General features: G+C 50.0%; 1 protein-coding gene across 3 annotated transcripts; it reads left to right on the forward strand.

The window, feature by feature from the left end:
• Window positions 1-1,365: 1,365 nt before the first annotated feature.
• Window positions 1,366-13,921, forward strand: AKAP4 (A-kinase anchoring protein 4). 3 transcript variants are annotated; one of them, XM_074277635.1, is made up of 7 exons: window positions 1,414-1,545; window positions 3,714-3,917; window positions 4,525-4,620; window positions 5,947-5,994; window positions 6,811-6,909; window positions 8,424-10,583; window positions 13,268-13,921. In XM_074277635.1, the coding sequence occupies exons 3-7, from the start codon at window positions 4,525-4,527 to the stop codon at window positions 13,421-13,423; spliced, it is 2,559 nt and encodes an 852-aa protein (XP_074133736.1). In that variant the 5' UTR covers window positions 1,414-1,545; window positions 3,714-3,917; the 3' UTR covers window positions 13,424-13,921. The 3 variants fall into 3 exon arrangements, with proteins under 3 accessions (XP_074133735.1, XP_074133737.1, XP_074133736.1); XM_074277634.1 differs by lacking the exon at window positions 3,714-3,917 and having other exon boundaries at window positions 1,366-1,545; XM_074277636.1 differs by lacking the exon at window positions 3,714-3,917 and having other exon boundaries at window positions 1,390-1,545; window positions 6,811-6,966; window positions 8,385-10,583.
• Window positions 13,922-16,030: the final 2,109 nt, after the last annotated feature.

A 16,030-nucleotide genomic window follows, 5' to 3' on the forward strand; every position in this document is an offset into this window, starting at 1 on the left:
AAAAAGATTTTCACCTGCAGCACTGAGCATGAACACAACTACAAATAAAAATAGTCTGATTCATAGGAGAGAGGGCTTTGAACACAAAGGACCGGCATGTTCAACCGTCAAGCGAGGAGGCTTGAGGCCGAAGGGGTGGGGTGGGGGGGCTGCCTCCCCTTTTTAAGTTCTAAAAACACCCGCGGCCCCATCACAGGACAAATGGCCTGGCTCCCTTGGTGTTCCCTTTATAGACTTTCAGCTTGCTGGGCTTCTCCCTAATTACTGAAGGCCCCTAACCCTTGACCTGGAAGCCTGGGGCAGTGTGTCCTGAACTCTTACACTGGGAATATGGAGCACTCATATGCCAGACAGCTATTCTTTGTCCTAGAGAACACGTGTCTTTTGAGAGCAGGACTTTCGTCCATTTTGGCTAGATCCCCTGGCACCCAGTGTACTCCCTTAGTAAAGGCGGCCTGGTGAGGGATCGAGTCAGACCTGACCCTTTATCAGCCTGTGGCCCTGTGATAAGTGGGAAACACAGAGGAGAGCGGTCTACATCATGGCTTCTTAACTTGGAGCCTGGGATTTGCTTTAACACGTGGATGATAACGATCTTTCCGTGTAATCCAAAGTATATCATGTGATATTATTTCAAAGCATGATTCTGAGAAAGAGGCCCCAATGGGGCCAGAACACAAAAAGGGGGTGAAAAGCCCTTCTCCGGAGAAGAATTTGGGCCAAGAGCCTGTGTAGAGCAACGGGAAGTCTTCCACAAAGAGAGAGCCGGGTGTTATACAGGGGGAAGGAAGAAAATGGACACAGGCCGGCATCAGGAAAGTACTTCCTACTCGGAATGAGAACATGTTTTGGTTTTTTGTTTTGAATGGCAGGAGGCTGGGAATCATTGAGTTGATTTGCTATTGACTTTACTCTTAAGAACCATTGCCTTGGGAGCAGTGGGAGCCATATGGGAAAGGGGAAGGGAGAGGGAAGAACGACTGATCTGGAATGATTTCTCAAAGGAAATGAAAATGGACATGTATCAACGTGGGACGAAATATGCCTCGGGCAACTTGCCACGGTACCTAGAAGAGAATCCAAATGCTTCCAAGAGATTTCACGGATGCCTTTGAATTTAACGGGCCTGGAAAGTTCTGCCAGGACCGTCCTTCCTGACGGACCCAACCTTGCCGTGATTTTGAACGACAATAATGACGATAAATAATAATAAATTCTTTCAATTATACCAAATAGTGATTAATGTCTTATCTCTGTACTGCCTGAGCTCTGTGACCTCATCATGACTCATCTGAAAGCCAGCCACTCAGAGCAGCCAGAACATTAGGGCCAACTCCCTGGCTTTGTGGGGTCACCAATCCCCATGGAAACAGATGATGCTGGTCACTTAAATTGCAGCTCCGGCTGAGTGCCGAGGCATTCGGGGAGTATGGAGAGTTAAAGAAGGAAGTAACATCTCCTCAGTCTGGCAAGGTCATCTCAGCGCCAAATCACCACACACACGTTCTCCAGTCTCAAGCACCGCACCACCCTGCTACTGCAAAGGTAGAAAAAGTTCAGTTGAGCTGGGTTGGGGAGTTTTCCCCTCAAGTCCCCCCCCCCACTGCAGGGGGGGGAAGTTAGAGTTAGAACTGAATTATTCCCCCAATTCCCAAACTCATATTCCCAGACTCTTCATTTCTACAAAAGATTTCTCTCATTCCCACAAAAACTGGATCTCAAGTTCCTCGTCCACTTTGATTTACTAGTTTTATAGCCCAAGCAGGGAAGGGAATTCTGAAGTGGGGGGGGGAGGGGGTTGGCGGAATTCTTTTACTGGCTCAGCCCAGGGAGAGAAGGAAATTCTGAAGTGGGGGGGGTAGAATTCTTAACTGTCTCAGCCCAGGGAGAGAGGGGAATTCTGAAGTGGGGGGAGAATTATTTTAACTGTCTCAGCCCAGGGAGAGAGGGGAATTCTGAAGTGAGGGGGGTGGAATTCTTTTAAGGAATTCAGATGTGGAGGGGGGGGGAATTCTTTTATTGGCTCAGTCCAGGGAGGGAAGGGAATTCAGAAGTTGGAGGGGGGGGATTCTTTTATTGGCTCAGTCCAGGGAGGGAAGGGAATTCAGAAGTGGGGGGGGGGAATTCTTTTATTGGCTCAGTCCAGGGAGGGAAGGGAATTCAGAAGTGGGGGGGGGGGGATTCTTTTATTGGCTCAGTCCAAGGAAGAAAAGGAATTCAAATGTGGAGGGGGGGGGATTCTTTTATTGGCTCAGCCCAGGGAGGGAAAGGCATTCAGATGTGTGTGTGTGGGGGGGAATTCTTTTATTGGCTCAGTCCAGGGAGGGAAGGGAATTCAGAAGTTGGAGGGGGGGGGATTCTTTTATTGGCTCAGCCCATGGAGGGAAGGGAATTCAGAAGTTGGAGGGGGGGGGATTCTTTTATTGGCTCAGCCCATGGAGGGAAAGGAATTTAGATGTGGAGGGGGGAATTCTTTTATTGGCTCAGTCCAAGGAAGGAAAAGAAATTCAGAAGGGGGGGTTCTGTTATTAGCTCAACCCAGGGAAGGGGAAGAGAATTCAAAAGTTTTTTGGTGGGGTCTCACATGGAAGGAAAGGAAATTCAGAAGTGGAGGGGGGGATTTTTTTATTGGCTCATCCCAGGGAGGGAAAGGGAATTCAGAAGTGTTGGGGGGGGAGTCTTTTATTGGCTCAGCCCAGGGAGGGAAAGGAATTCAGATGTGGAGGGGGGAATTCTTTTATTGGCTCAGTCCAAGAAGGAAAAGGAAATTCAGAAGCGTGTGTGTGTGTGTGTGTGTGTGTGTGTGTGTGTGTGTGTGTGTTGGGGGGGGGGGGGAATTCTGTTATTAGCTCAGCCCAGGGAGGGAAAGGGAACTCAGAAGTTTTTTGGTGGGATCTCTCAGGGAAGGAAAGAAAATTCAGAAGTGGAGGGGGGAATTTTATTGGCTCAGTCGGAGAAGGGAAAGGGAATTGAATTCTTAGGTATGGGAAGGGAGCCCTTTGAATATAGATTTGAGGTCTTTGAGGATATTTTGTCTCTTTACCTCCCTCCCAGTAAAAAAAGAAACAAACAAACAAAAAAACACAAAACACAATTTAATCTCATAAATTTGGTAACTATTAAAGTGTGGTATGCACCTAAATGATCTGGTAGCTCAGAGACAATTCCTATACAAAGTAACTCAAGGGGGAGGGCTGAGGGGAGATAGAGCTGCTGGTGTTCTTAGCCACCAAAGTTAATGGTTAATGGCTGAAAAGGCATCAAACTCCTTTTTGAGTTGGGATATAGCCTCCAGCCCTGAAATTTGGTATAATCTGCTGCTGGTGTTTTTAGCCACTAAAATTAATGATTAAATGGCTGAAAAAGTATATCAATCACTCTTTCGAGTTGGGAGTAATGGCCCACGGCCCTGAAATTTGATAGGATCTCCTCCCCCCAAAGTGTTGGGAACTGATGGAGTTGATCTCACTTACCTTACAATTTTCCCCTCACCAAAAGGGTGGTGGAAAGCTGAATATAGAAGGGGGAAGTAAAGAAAACAAAAGAAAATAGTACAAAATATTAGGGCTGATCAGAAAAGTGGGCCCTCAAATTCCCTTGATTTGATTAAGAGTTATTTTCATATAAAAAGATCAGCCTGAGCTATGTGCTGGCCCCGCCCAGTTTTGAGCTCAGCACAAGCCCATTGGTGACTGGGGCTGATGACACCTCAGGGTGTCTGTGATGCAACAGAGGGTGATGACCAGCCCCTGGTAACAAGAGTGGTGAGGGGAGCCCTGGCTAGGTCAGTTGCACTCAGACCGCCGGACGGGAGGGACATCTAGCTGTAAGGTGCCCAAGAACTCGGCACTGCCCACTACCATCTAAGGGGCCCAGCTTCCTTTCTGGGTTACCAAGCTTCAATACAGACTATCAAGGTAATAGTTTTCTTTTATTATTCTATTTTTTAAATCTTTTTTTTTACCAGATTTCTTTTTTTTTAATTTTTGGGTTTTTGTGGGGATATTTCTAGATTTGTTAATGTAAAGTAAATCTATAATGACTACTTTTAAATCTCAAGTGACTAAAGCTCTCCCTAGGGATGAGAGGAGGAACTTTTTCCCCTTTTTCTAAAATATAGTCAAATCCCTTATGTTTGGGGGTGGTCTGTTTTCCCAAGTTATCTGAGGCACACTACTAATAGTTTTGCTAATAATTTCAAATTGGGGAACAAAAACAAAACTTGAAATTCTTATATCAGCAGGTTCCCCTCAACCCCCCAAGTATTTGGGAATGGGGTACTAAGATATTCCCAAACTGATAGTCAGAATCCCCCACCCCTACCTGCTTCTTAAAATAGTAAGAGATAGGAAAAGGCTGAGGTTTTGTTTAAAAAAAGAATAAAAAATAACATAAAAAGTTTGTTTAACCTGCTTAATTCTAAATTTCAAGTACTGGTTAAGTATCTGACTCAGTGGTTAACCACAAATCCCCCCAAATAATTTCAGAACATTTTCTCCCCTACTTTTCCATTTTTCATTTCAGATGTCTGATGATATTGACTGGTTACATAGCCGCAGAGGGGTCTGCAAGGTTGATCTCTACAGCCCAACAGGACAACAAGATCAGGATCGAAAAGTGGTGAGAAGATCTAAGCTCCCCCAAAATGGGGGACACACACAATCCTAGCATGCTAAGTGACAGTTTGTGAGCCTCAGTCTGTAACCCCCAAAACATACTGGCTCATTCTGGCAAAGTCACCCATAAACATTAGTCTCAGCTTTGAAAGCACTTCCAAACCAGGAAAATTTGTCATATAACATGGGGAGAAGGAAAAGGAAGGGCAGAAGGGGGAAGAAATTAAGAAAACTTAGGGAAATTTTAAAAATATAGTAAAAATGGAAGGAGGAGGGGGAGGAGAGAGGAAACAGAGTGGTTGCCTGGTGACCAAATTCCATGACCTCACACAAGCCATGATGTAACAGTATCCCCCTTCACCTAGGCAACTGTCAACTGGGTCAGCTCAACTGTAACTCTCAGAGGGCCATGATGTCACAAAGGGAGCCATGGAGTTAAGAGTCCAGAGGAGAGCTGGCTTTGAATCCCAGCCCCAGCTTTTAGCACCAAGGGGCTGTGGAACCTTAGGGGGAAATATGGCAGCTTCTCTCTGCTTTTAGTTCCCTCATTTAATTTGCCTTAGAAAAGGATAAGTTTACAAAAAATTTTCCTTTTAAGGATTTCATACTCAGAAATACAGATCCTTATTCACTCTTTACCAAAGTCAAGATTACATGTACCCCAACATCATTCACACCATTTGGTCAACAACACTCCAACATGAGACACAGTACCATAATGATAGAAGGCCTTCCCAAATGAAAGCCAGCTTCTCTGATGAACTTTCATTTTTCTATAGGGCATCCTAAGAAACCTCCTCATATTAACTAAACCTCCTCATATTAATGCTTAAAGAAACCTCATAGTAAAGGTAGTTGGGAAAAAAAAGTAGCCGAGGAAGATTTGGTTGAGGTTGAGGGTGGAACATATACAAATGACACTGAGTTTGTTCCTAAAGATCATCCCAAATCTTGCCACTGTTGACCCTTGCTCTCTTGCAAGGCTTGATGCCAAGGGGAGGAGAGATGATCTGGAGAAACACAACTCAGTGAAGAACTTCACAGAGGTCCCAGCACACAATGACAAACACACCCAAGGGAATGGCAAACCCAGAGGGGGCCCATACAATAAGAAAAATCAGGACCATTCTTTCCTCTTCCCCAAATGGAAGATAAGAGTTTTCCAGTAGAGGCAAAAGAAAAGGGAATAATGGAAGAGAATATGTGACCCATCTCCCCCTTGGGTTCTAAAGACAACTCAACATGGCTGACGCCCCTTTGGTGCCGGACATTAACACCCCTATGGTGGCTAGACATTAACCCTGTCCTCCTGTTTCTTTCTGATTCTCAGATTTGCTTCGTGGATGTATCAACTCTCAATGTAGAGGACAAAGACAAGGTGAGTGATTTAGATTTGACAAGTCACCAGATCACTGAGGGTCTAGAAGATAATCTCTGAAGGAGGAGATGGAAGCCCTAAGTCATTTGGTCTCTTCATTATAGGGATTTTTCTTCCTCACCCTTCTTCAGTTTGGATTTTTTAACACAAGGGAACTGCTTTAACACAGGGACACTGCCTTTTAACACAAGGGAACTGCTTTAACACAGGGACACTGCCTTTTAACACAAGGGAACTGCTTTAACACAGGGGCACTGCCTTTTAACACAGGGGCACTGCCTTTTAACACAGGGGGGCACTGCCTTTTAACACAGGGGGGCACTGCCTTTTAACACAGGGGGGCACTGCCTTTTAACACAGGGAGACTGCCTTTAAACACAGGGGCACTGCCCTTTTAACACAGGGGCACTGCCTTTTAACACAGGGGCACTGCCTTTTAACACAGGGGGGCACTGCCTTTAAACACAGGGGCACTGCCTTTAAACACAGGGGCACTGCCCTTTTAACACAGGGGCACTGCCCTTTTAACACAGGGTCACTGCCCTTTAACACAGGGGCACTGCCCTTTAACACAGGGGCACTGCTTTTTAAGAAAGGGAGAGAACAATTTTAGTATCATTCTATCCCTATGCAGTCACATGTCTTTCTACCCCATGGATGGGCATTGGAAGGAAAACACAGAAAATCAGGCGGTTCATATTCTTGTGTGTGTCTAGGAATGGTGTGGGGGGGGAGGGCTTCTGGATTAGGGAGCATTGCTGGCAATATCGCCACCCCCCTCCTTGAAAAATTCCATCTCTTTATTGTCCACAACAGGAAGGAGGACCTAGTTCAGAGGGGGAACTGGACCTGGAGAGTTTGGAAGAGAAGGAGATAATTGTCATCAAGGACACAGAGAAATTAGATCAGTCCAAGGTAAGTGCCTAAACACTGAATGGAGCCATCTTCCCCCCCACCCCCTCCTCTCCTGGAGTGACTCCAGTAGCCAACCAATCATATTCAAGGGAAAGGCCTACAATTTGCATAACTGTCACTCTAGAACTTTGAATATGCAAATTACTTAGCAGCAGTAACTTATAACCACAACAGACTCTGCTGATGTCATAGTGGTAGTCATTGCAAAGCAGCCCTCAGTTCTTAGATGCTGCCCAGAGGCCCCCTCAGAGCTTGAGTTCAAAGTTGATACAGACTGAGTTCTCTTGGGATGTCTGGGGAGGGGGAGAAGTGGAGGCTCAAAAGTGTCACTTTGGGGATAGTTTTTTTCTATCCAAGATCTCCCGCCATATATCTAGGTCTTCTAGTCACCTTTTCTAACTGAACCCTGTCATTGTAGTCATGAAGGATGCCCCTTGAGTGACACACGCCCACGCTTCATACATAGGACACATTCTGAGAGAGCCCACAATGGTCCAGCCATTCGGCCTTGTCTCTCGGGTTCTAGCCAGAACTCGATAGAAAGCTTCCTCCCTGTTCCAACCTGTCCCTCAGCCACCTTTGGAGGGGGGCAGGAAGTAGCCATGGATGAAGGAAACAAAACCTTCTCCCCAACCCTGAGTTTCAATTTGACTTGGGCTGGGGTGGGGAAAGGCTATGGACTCCTTAGAGAGAGGCACAGACGCAGGTTACACCAGCCTGGGTTTCCTTCCCATGACACACAGAATAATTGCTACCTTGGATTCCTTCCTCCATTAGATGTACACCAGATAACTGGACTCCCCATCATGTGGAGCTAGTTCTTTGTAAAGTATTCAAGAACTATGGGGGAAAAGTTGTATATTGTACACATGTGTGATCGAACTTTTCCCCATAATTCTTGAATACACATGACAATAGCACACACACACCCCTCAGGGGGTAGAATGGACCAAGTACTGTAACCTGAGGCAGAAATCCCAGCCTCAGGGTCATACTTGGCTATTTTACTACTCGAAGGCCTGAGCTCAGTTCCTAATCTCTTCATTTTTAACTTGAAAGACCCCCAAAGAGATGGGGGTAGGGAACTCGAGCTCCAGATCTTAGGATTCTGGGATTCACCTTCACATCCACTGGCAACTAATAAACCCCCACATACATGCCCCGTAGCCACACATTATACATCAACATAACTAGTTGTCATATGTTCAGCTCACTGCGCACTGGCACGTATCCTCCGCTTCACTGGTGCAAACATAAGCTGTGACCGCCTCAATGCGTCTATTTTCACACCAACATATAACGCTTTGGCCATGCCCCATCCCATTACTCTCCATCACGTGGCAGCGTGTGTCCACGGCCTACCTCAATCCAAAAAGTGCCCTTTAGAACCCGCCTTGGCTCTGCAAAGGTATAGTGTGCCACCTGATCCTGCAGAGACAGGGAAAGCGGACCCTCCCCTACTTGTGACTGACCAGATGTGTTCCCTCCCCCCCACTCCTTCCTTCCTTTCTTAGACTGAAGGATCCGTGTGCCTTTTCAAACAAGCACCCTCGGACCCCATCAGCGTCCTTAATTGGCTCCTCAACGATCTTCAAAAATATGCTCTCGGCTTCCAGCATGCTCTGAGCCCCTCATCCTCAAGCTGTAAGCACAAAGTTGGGGACCTCGAAGGTGGGTACCGTAGTCACCCCAACAAAGACAACTGCTACAGTGTCTACGCTGATGAACTGAGCATGGACTACGTGGCGAACAACCCCCACAATTTGCGTCTGGAGATGGCCGCAGCCAAGAACACCAACAACAACCAGAGTCCTTCAAGTCCCCCAGCGAAATCACCTAGCACGCAGCGAGCAGTCATATCTCCTGACGGAGAGTGTTCCATGGATGACCTCTCCTTCTACGTCAACCGACTGTCGTCCCTTGTGATCCAGATGGCTCGCAAGGAGATCAAGGAAAAGCTTGAAGGAGGAAGCAAATGCTTGCACCACTCCATCTACGCCTCCGCTGGGGACAAAGGCAAGAACAGCCCCCGAAGCGCAGTCAGCAAGATTGCCTCGGAGATGGCCCACGACGCAGTAGAGGTGACTTCAGCTGAAATGCGAGGCCCTGGAGACCTTGATCATAAGGACCGAAAGACCTTCTTATACAGCGAATTATCTAACAAATCCAAGGGAGGGGACAAACAGATGTGCCAGAGAGATAGTAAAGAGTTCGCCGACTCCATCAGCAAAGGCCTGATGGTCTATGCCAACCAGGTGGCCTCTGACATGATGGTATCTGTCATGAAGACCTTGAAGGTCCACAGCTCTGGTAAGCCCATCCCAGCCTGCGTTGTGTTGAAAAGAGTCCTGCTGAAGCACACTAAAGAGATCGTGTCTGACTTAATTGATTCTTGCATGAAGAACTTACACAACATCACTGGTGTACTGATGACCGACTCTGACTTTGTCTCAGCTGTAAAGAGAAATCTGTTCAACCACGGCAAACAGAATGCCGCCGACATCATGGAAGCCATGCTCAAACGCTTAGTCAGTGCCCTTCTTGGGGAGAAAAAAGAAACAAAATCCCAGAGTCTGGCCTACGCCTCCTTGAAAGCCGGAACCCATGATGCTAAGAACAAGAATCAGAGCCTTGAGTTCTCTGCCATGAAAGCGGAGATGATGAAGGGGGGGGGGAAAGACAAAGGAAAAATGAAGCCCGACCAGTGTAAGTCCCTGACCAGTGCCGAAAAGGTCAGCGAGCACATCCTCAAAGAGAGCCTCACTATGTGGAACCAGAAGCAGGGTGGCGGTCAGACCAAGATGCACGGCAAAGTGGGCGCCTGCCGGGAAGACAAGAGGGAGAAGATCAGCCCTTCCACCGATTCCTTGGCCAAGGACCTGATCGTCTCCGCCCTGATGTTAATCCAATACCATCTGACTCAGCAGGCCAAGGGAAAGGATGCGCTGGAAGAACCGGAGCAGCCCGGATCCTGCTACATGGCCCAGGGCACCCATTACGAGAAATCCGGCGGGGGCCAGAGCGCCAAGGCGCTCTCCATGAAACACCTGGAATCTCGAGGCAGCGGCCAACACGCAGGTCCCTCGACCACGTCGTGTACGCCCAAAGAGCTGGACACTCAAAAATTAGACATGTCCAACATAGTGTTGATGCTTATCCAGAAGCTCCTGAGCGAGAGTCCGTTCAGCTTAGACGAGCAGTGCGAGTCCGGTGAGAGCAAACGGGCCGAATCCAAGTCCAAAGTCTCCACTTCCACGTCAAAGCGGTCCGAGAGGTGCGAGGAGCACTTCCAAGACCATCAGGAGTTCGACTTCATCAGCGGGATGAAGCAAGTGAACCGACAGTTCGTGGACCAGCTGGTCGAATCCGTGATGAAGCTGTGTCTCATCATGGCCAAGTATAGCAACAACGGGGCGGGCCTCGCTGAGCTGGAGGAACAACAAGGCCTCAACCACTCGCCCAGCTTCCGGGCCAGCAATTCCAGGTGTGCTCAAGATGCTATGATGTCTCATTCTTATCACGATAACCCCGGGCCTGAAGTCATTGTCAACAATCAATCTTCTACTAGCAACCTGCAGAAGCAGCTCCAAGCGGTCCTCCAGTGGATTGCCGCGTCGCAGTTCAATGTCCCCATGCTCTATTTCATGGGAGATGAGGATGGTCAGCTCGAGAAGGTGAGTGGCTGCGGAGGGGGGGAGGGCTGGTACCCCTGGGGACTTGCAGAGTTGGGGGGAGGGCTGGTACCCCTGGGGACTTGCAGAGTTGGGGGGAGGGCTGGTACCCCTGGGGACTTGCAGAGTTGGGGGGGAGGGCTGGTACCCCTGGGGACTTGCAGAGTTGGGGGGAGGGCTGGTACCCCTGGGGACTTGCAGAGTTGGGGGGAGGGCTGGTACCCCTGGGGACTTGCAGAGTTGGGGGGAGGGCTGGTACCCCTGGGGACTTGCAGAGTTGGGGGGAGGGCTGGTACCCCTGGGGACTTGCAGAGTTGGGGGGAGGGCTGGTACCCCTGGGGACTTGCAGAGTTGGGGGAAGGGCTGGGGGAGGCCGCCGCTAAGTGGGGGGGGGGCGGCTCCCAGCTGTTAGAGACTAAGTGGGGGTGGGAGCTCACGGCTCTTAGAGACTGCTCAGTGGGGGGGCCGGCTCACAGCTCTTAAGGGGAGGGGCGGCTCATGGTTCTTAGAGACTGTCGAGTGGGGGGGACAGTTCACTGCTCTTAGAGAATTCTAAGAAGGGGCGGCGGCTCCGGGCTCTTAGAGACTGCTATAAGTTGTGGGGGGGGCTCATGGCTCTTAATTCTTAAGCATATTTAAGTGGGGGGTGGCCCATGTTTCTGGAGAATTCTAAGTGGGGGGCGTCTCGTGGTTCTTACAGACCTAAGTGGCGGGGAGGCTTACGGCTCTTAAGTGGGGGGCTCGGCTCTCTGCTCTTAGAGAATGCTAAATCAGCCCTGCCCGGGTGGGCCCCCAGGAAGGGGGGAGAAGGCTCCCGGCTCTTAGAGCAAGGTGAGCATGAAAAATTCTAAGCAAGGCTTGGGGGGGGAGGGGGCAGGGACAAAGGAGGGGGCTCCCAGGAAGGGAAGGCTCACACGCTTAGAAAATGCTAAGCCAGCCCTGGAGGGGACGGCCCCCCAGGGAGGGAAGGGCTCACAATTCTTAGGGACCAATGGGAGAGGCGGCTCTGTGCTCTGGGGGGCGGCCCCCCAGAAGGGAAGAGGGCTCTGGGCTCTAGAATGCTCAGCCAGCCCTGAGGGAACATCCCAGGGGGAGGGCTCACAGCTCTCGGAGAATATAAGGGGGGGGTGGCTCATGGCTCTTTGAGAATTCTAAATTGGGGGGGGGAGCTCGTGATTTTTAAGACTACTACTAAGTAGGGGGGGTGGCTTTAGGCTCTTAGAGAATGCTAAGCCAGCCCTAAGGAGATAACCCAAGGGGGGGGCAGGGCTCACATGGGGGAAGGCGCTCACAGCTTATGGAGAATTCTAAGTGGGGGGGGGTGGCTCACGGTTCTTAGACTTCTAAATGGGGGCTGCTCACATCTCTTTAAGAGACCTAAGTTGGGGGGACGGCTCTAGGCTTAGAGAAAGCTAAGCCAGCCCTAAGGGGGGACCCCAGGAAAAGAGGGGGGAGCAGGGAGAGAGCTCACGGCTCTTAGAGAATTCAAAATGGGGCAGCAGCTCACGGCTCTTAGAGAATTCAAAATGGGGGGCGGCTCTTGGAGAATTCAAAATGGGGGCAGCTCTTGGAGAATTCAAAATGGGGGATGGCTCTTTTTCAAAATGAGGGGTGGCTCTTAGAGAATTCAAAATGGGGCAGCAGCTCACGGCTCTTGGAGAATTCAAAATGGGGGCGGCTCTTGGAGAATTCAAAATGGGGGATGGCTCTTTTTCAAAATGAGGGGTGGCTCTTAGAGAATTCAAAATGGGGGATGGCTCCTGGCTCTTGGAAAATTCAAAATGGGGGGCGGCTCTTGGAGAATTCAAAAAGTTCTCCTAGAGAATTCAAAATGGGGGGGTGGCTCTTGGAAAATTCAAAATGGGGGGTGGCTCTTGGAAAATTCAAAATGGGGGGGCGGCTCTTGGAAAATTCAAAATGGGGGGGCGGCTCTTGGCTCTTGGAAAATTCAAAATGGGGGGGTGGCTCTTGGAAAATTCAAAATGGGGGGTGGCTCTTGGAAAATTCAAAATGGGGGGGCGGCTCTTGGCTCTTGGAAAATTCAAAATGGGGGGGTGGCTTTTGGCTCTTGGAAAATTCTAAATGGGGGGCGGCTCTTGGAAAATTCTAAATAGGGGAGCGGCTCACCGCTCTTGGAGAATTCTAAGGTGGGGGCGGCTCTCGGCTCTTAACTTTTAAGTAGGTTGCTCACGGTTCTTAGAGATCTAAGTGGGGGGAGGGAAGGGTCGACTCTAGGCTCTTAGAGAATGTTAAGCCAGCCCTAAGGGGAGACCCCCCCCCAAAAGAGGAGAGGGTAGAGAGAAAGCTCACAACTCTTAGAGAATGTAAGTTGGAGGGGGGGGCTGCTCATGGCTGTTGGAACATTCTGTGGGGGGCACGGCTCACGGCTTTTAGATTCTAAGGGGGGGCAGCTCCTGCCTCTTGGAGAATTCTAAGTGGGGGGGGAGCGGCTTCTAGCTCTTAGAGAATTCTAAAGCGGGCATGGAGGGGGAGGGGCCCCCAGCTCTTGGAGTATGGGGCCAGAAGGCCTCAGAAGCAGACACTCATTGGAAGTTAGAAAGGGCTGGGTCCATCCAGCTTTCCATGTCTGCCCTTAGGAGGGGACTTCAGTGACGTGGTGATCCCAGCCCTTCTCGGCTGTGGTGTGCGGCCCAGTTTCAACCAAACCGTGTCCGTTGTTTCTGCAGCTTCCTGAAGTGTCAGCCAAGGCTGCTGAGAAAGGGTACAGCGTTGGAGATCTTCTCCAAGAGGTCATGAAGTTTGCCAAAGAAAGACAACTCGATGAAGCAGTCGGGAACATGGCTAGAAAGCAACTGCTGGACTGGCTGCTCGCTAACCTGTGAGCCCACTCCATCGAATCCTCTCCGTTATACTCCCGCCACCAGCGCGTTCTGTCCCAGCCGGAGTGACACACACTCCATCCAATATGGTAGTAAACGCACGTTTTCGCGATGGTATTGAATGACACAACGAGTGATTGTACCACGAATGACACTGAATGGCCAACGAGCTGGGCACAAGACGAATAAAACACACGCCTCAGATAAAAAATAACCAAAAAAAAAAAAAAAAAAAAAAAACCAACTCTTGTGTCTTCTTTTAGCCTTGCCTTAGCCAAGTGGGGGGGGGGAGTAAGTAAGGGGCGGGGGGCAAGGGTGCAGGAGAGCCAGCTGATCCTGCTGCTATTATAAGCCCACTCTCCATCCAATCTCCCCCTCCCCCACCACACTCCCTCCACCAGAGTGTTTCTGTCCTACCCGGAATGCCCAGCATGAAACGAAATGTTCGACATGTTGGGTTAACAACACGAATAAAAACAAGTCTCAAAAAACCCTCAAAAACTTGTCTTGATGTGTCTTGTTTTTGACTTCGAGGTGGGGGGCAGTGGCGGGGAGGGGGCAGGAGAACCACAGATTTGACTTGGTCTAGTGAGGTGGGCAGATAAGGGGGTGAAGGTGAGCCACAGATTACAGAAATGAGGGGATAAAGAACCACAACTTGGCCTTGGCCCAGTGCGGGGGGGGGGGGGGGGGAGGGGGCAGCAAAGATGGGAAGGGGTGGACTAGAGAGCAACAGATTTGACTTTGCTCAGTGGAGGGAAAAAGCTGCGGGTGCAGGAGAACCACTGCTTGGACTTAGGGGGGACAGACATGGGATGGGAGAGCTACAGCTTGGATAAAGACAATGGGCACAACACTGACTGGGAGTAGAATAAAGCCACCAATTTGACATGGGGGGCAGAGAACTGAGGTGGGGATGGAGGAGAGCCACCAGTGCAACACCCTGTTCTGGGAAGTGGGCCTAATTCTTTGGGGCCCTTTCTGCCTCCTCCACTCTCAGATGACACTAGGGGGGGTAGTCTGGCTTTGGGAAGTATTCTAAAGAACTGAGGGTCTCCCCAAGTCAGACTGAGGGTGAAATTCAAATAAAAAAATTTTAGCAGACTAGTAGGGAGGGATGATTATGTCACATGATCGCCAGACCTTCATGTAGCTTCTGAACAGCAGTTTAAGGGACAAACACTTGAGTCAGCCGCCCTCCTACCCCCCAAGCGGCCAAGGAGATGAGCCAAGACTCCCTGGCAGGGTGAATGAGGGAGGCAAAGGTGACGCCATTGAAGCCAGAAGTGGGCTTCCAGGGGGGGAGAGCACTAAGCTCAGCTGGGCCGGGCCCCATGTCCCCAGAGCGAGTGCTGATGGCCCGGGAGCCTTACGAGAGGCCTGTGGGCTTCAGAGCAGGGCAGAACTCAGGCCCGGCCATTCAGCTAAGAGCTCCTCCCCCGAAGTTTATTACAAATGTTGGACCCCATGGGATGGGTCTGCCTCCTAGTCCCTGTGTCCAAATTTCGAAATTTAGTTTAGTGGTCCTCAAACTTTTTAAATAGGGGCCAGTTCACTGTCCCTCGGACTGTGGGAGGGCCAGACTATAGTAAAAAAAAAAAAAAAAAAGCTCTCTGTCTCCGCCCCTCAGCCCATTTGCCATATCTCGGAGGGCCACATAAATGTCCTCAGCAGACGCATCTGGCCCTCAGGCCGTAGTTTGGTTATAATCATTTCCATCTCCCTGCATCCAAACTTGGAAATTTGGTTATTTCCATCTCCACATGCAGGTCCACCCCACCCCCACCTAACTCTGCCCCCACCCCCACTCTTAGCTCTTAACTGTCACACCAGTGACCTCACAACCAGCAGAACCTTGGAGTTCCATCGTTTTCCTGGCAACGTATGGTACACACTAGGGCCCATTCTCCTCACTGCCCCTGACTGCCAGGTAGAGCCCACTCTCCCAGCTACTACTCCTTCCTGCCTCTCTCTTCTACCAGGCGTCAGCCTTCCACTCTGCTCTCTTTAAAGGTATTTTTTTTTTACTTCTTACCTAGGCAGGTATCTCCCTCCCCCCAGGGCTCCCAGAGAGCCTGGACTCTCTCCAGCCCAGACCCTCAACCTTCCTACAGGCCATTGCTACCCTATGACCCACCACTATGGCAGCAGAGGGTGCCCTTTTGCTCCCAGAATCCCTAGGGCACCATGGCTGGTAGGACATAATGACTCAGTCCCTGGCGGTTTGTTTTTCAGTTCTAGAGTATTTATGGCACAAACACCCCTGAGGAATACACCACTTTTTAAACAAGGGGCAGAAGAGTGTTCTGGTGCTTCCTCAGGTGAGTGAACATGGTGGGAATCTCCTGGTAGCCTGAGGGGTCACGGATTTTAGGCCCGGAAGGGAGCTTAGGGCCTTGACCGAGGGGGGAAGGGCACTCAGAGAGGGGATTTTCAGACACAGACCTAGGAAGGGGCAGAAACCCGGATATGGAGCCTGGTTCTGCTCTGACCATCTGTCAGACCAAAGGTGTAGCAGCACCTGGGGGGGGCAGGGTCAGGGAAGCAGAAGCCTGGGCCCTTGAAAGGTCCCGAGAGCTGCCCAAGGGACAGCTGTGAGCCCCACAGCCC

The sequence above is a fragment of the Sminthopsis crassicaudata genome, chromosome X, assembly GCF_048593235.1.
Source record: "Sminthopsis crassicaudata isolate SCR6 chromosome X, ASM4859323v1, whole genome shotgun sequence".
In the NCBI taxonomy this organism is placed as follows: domain Eukaryota; kingdom Metazoa; phylum Chordata; class Mammalia; order Dasyuromorphia; family Dasyuridae; genus Sminthopsis; species Sminthopsis crassicaudata.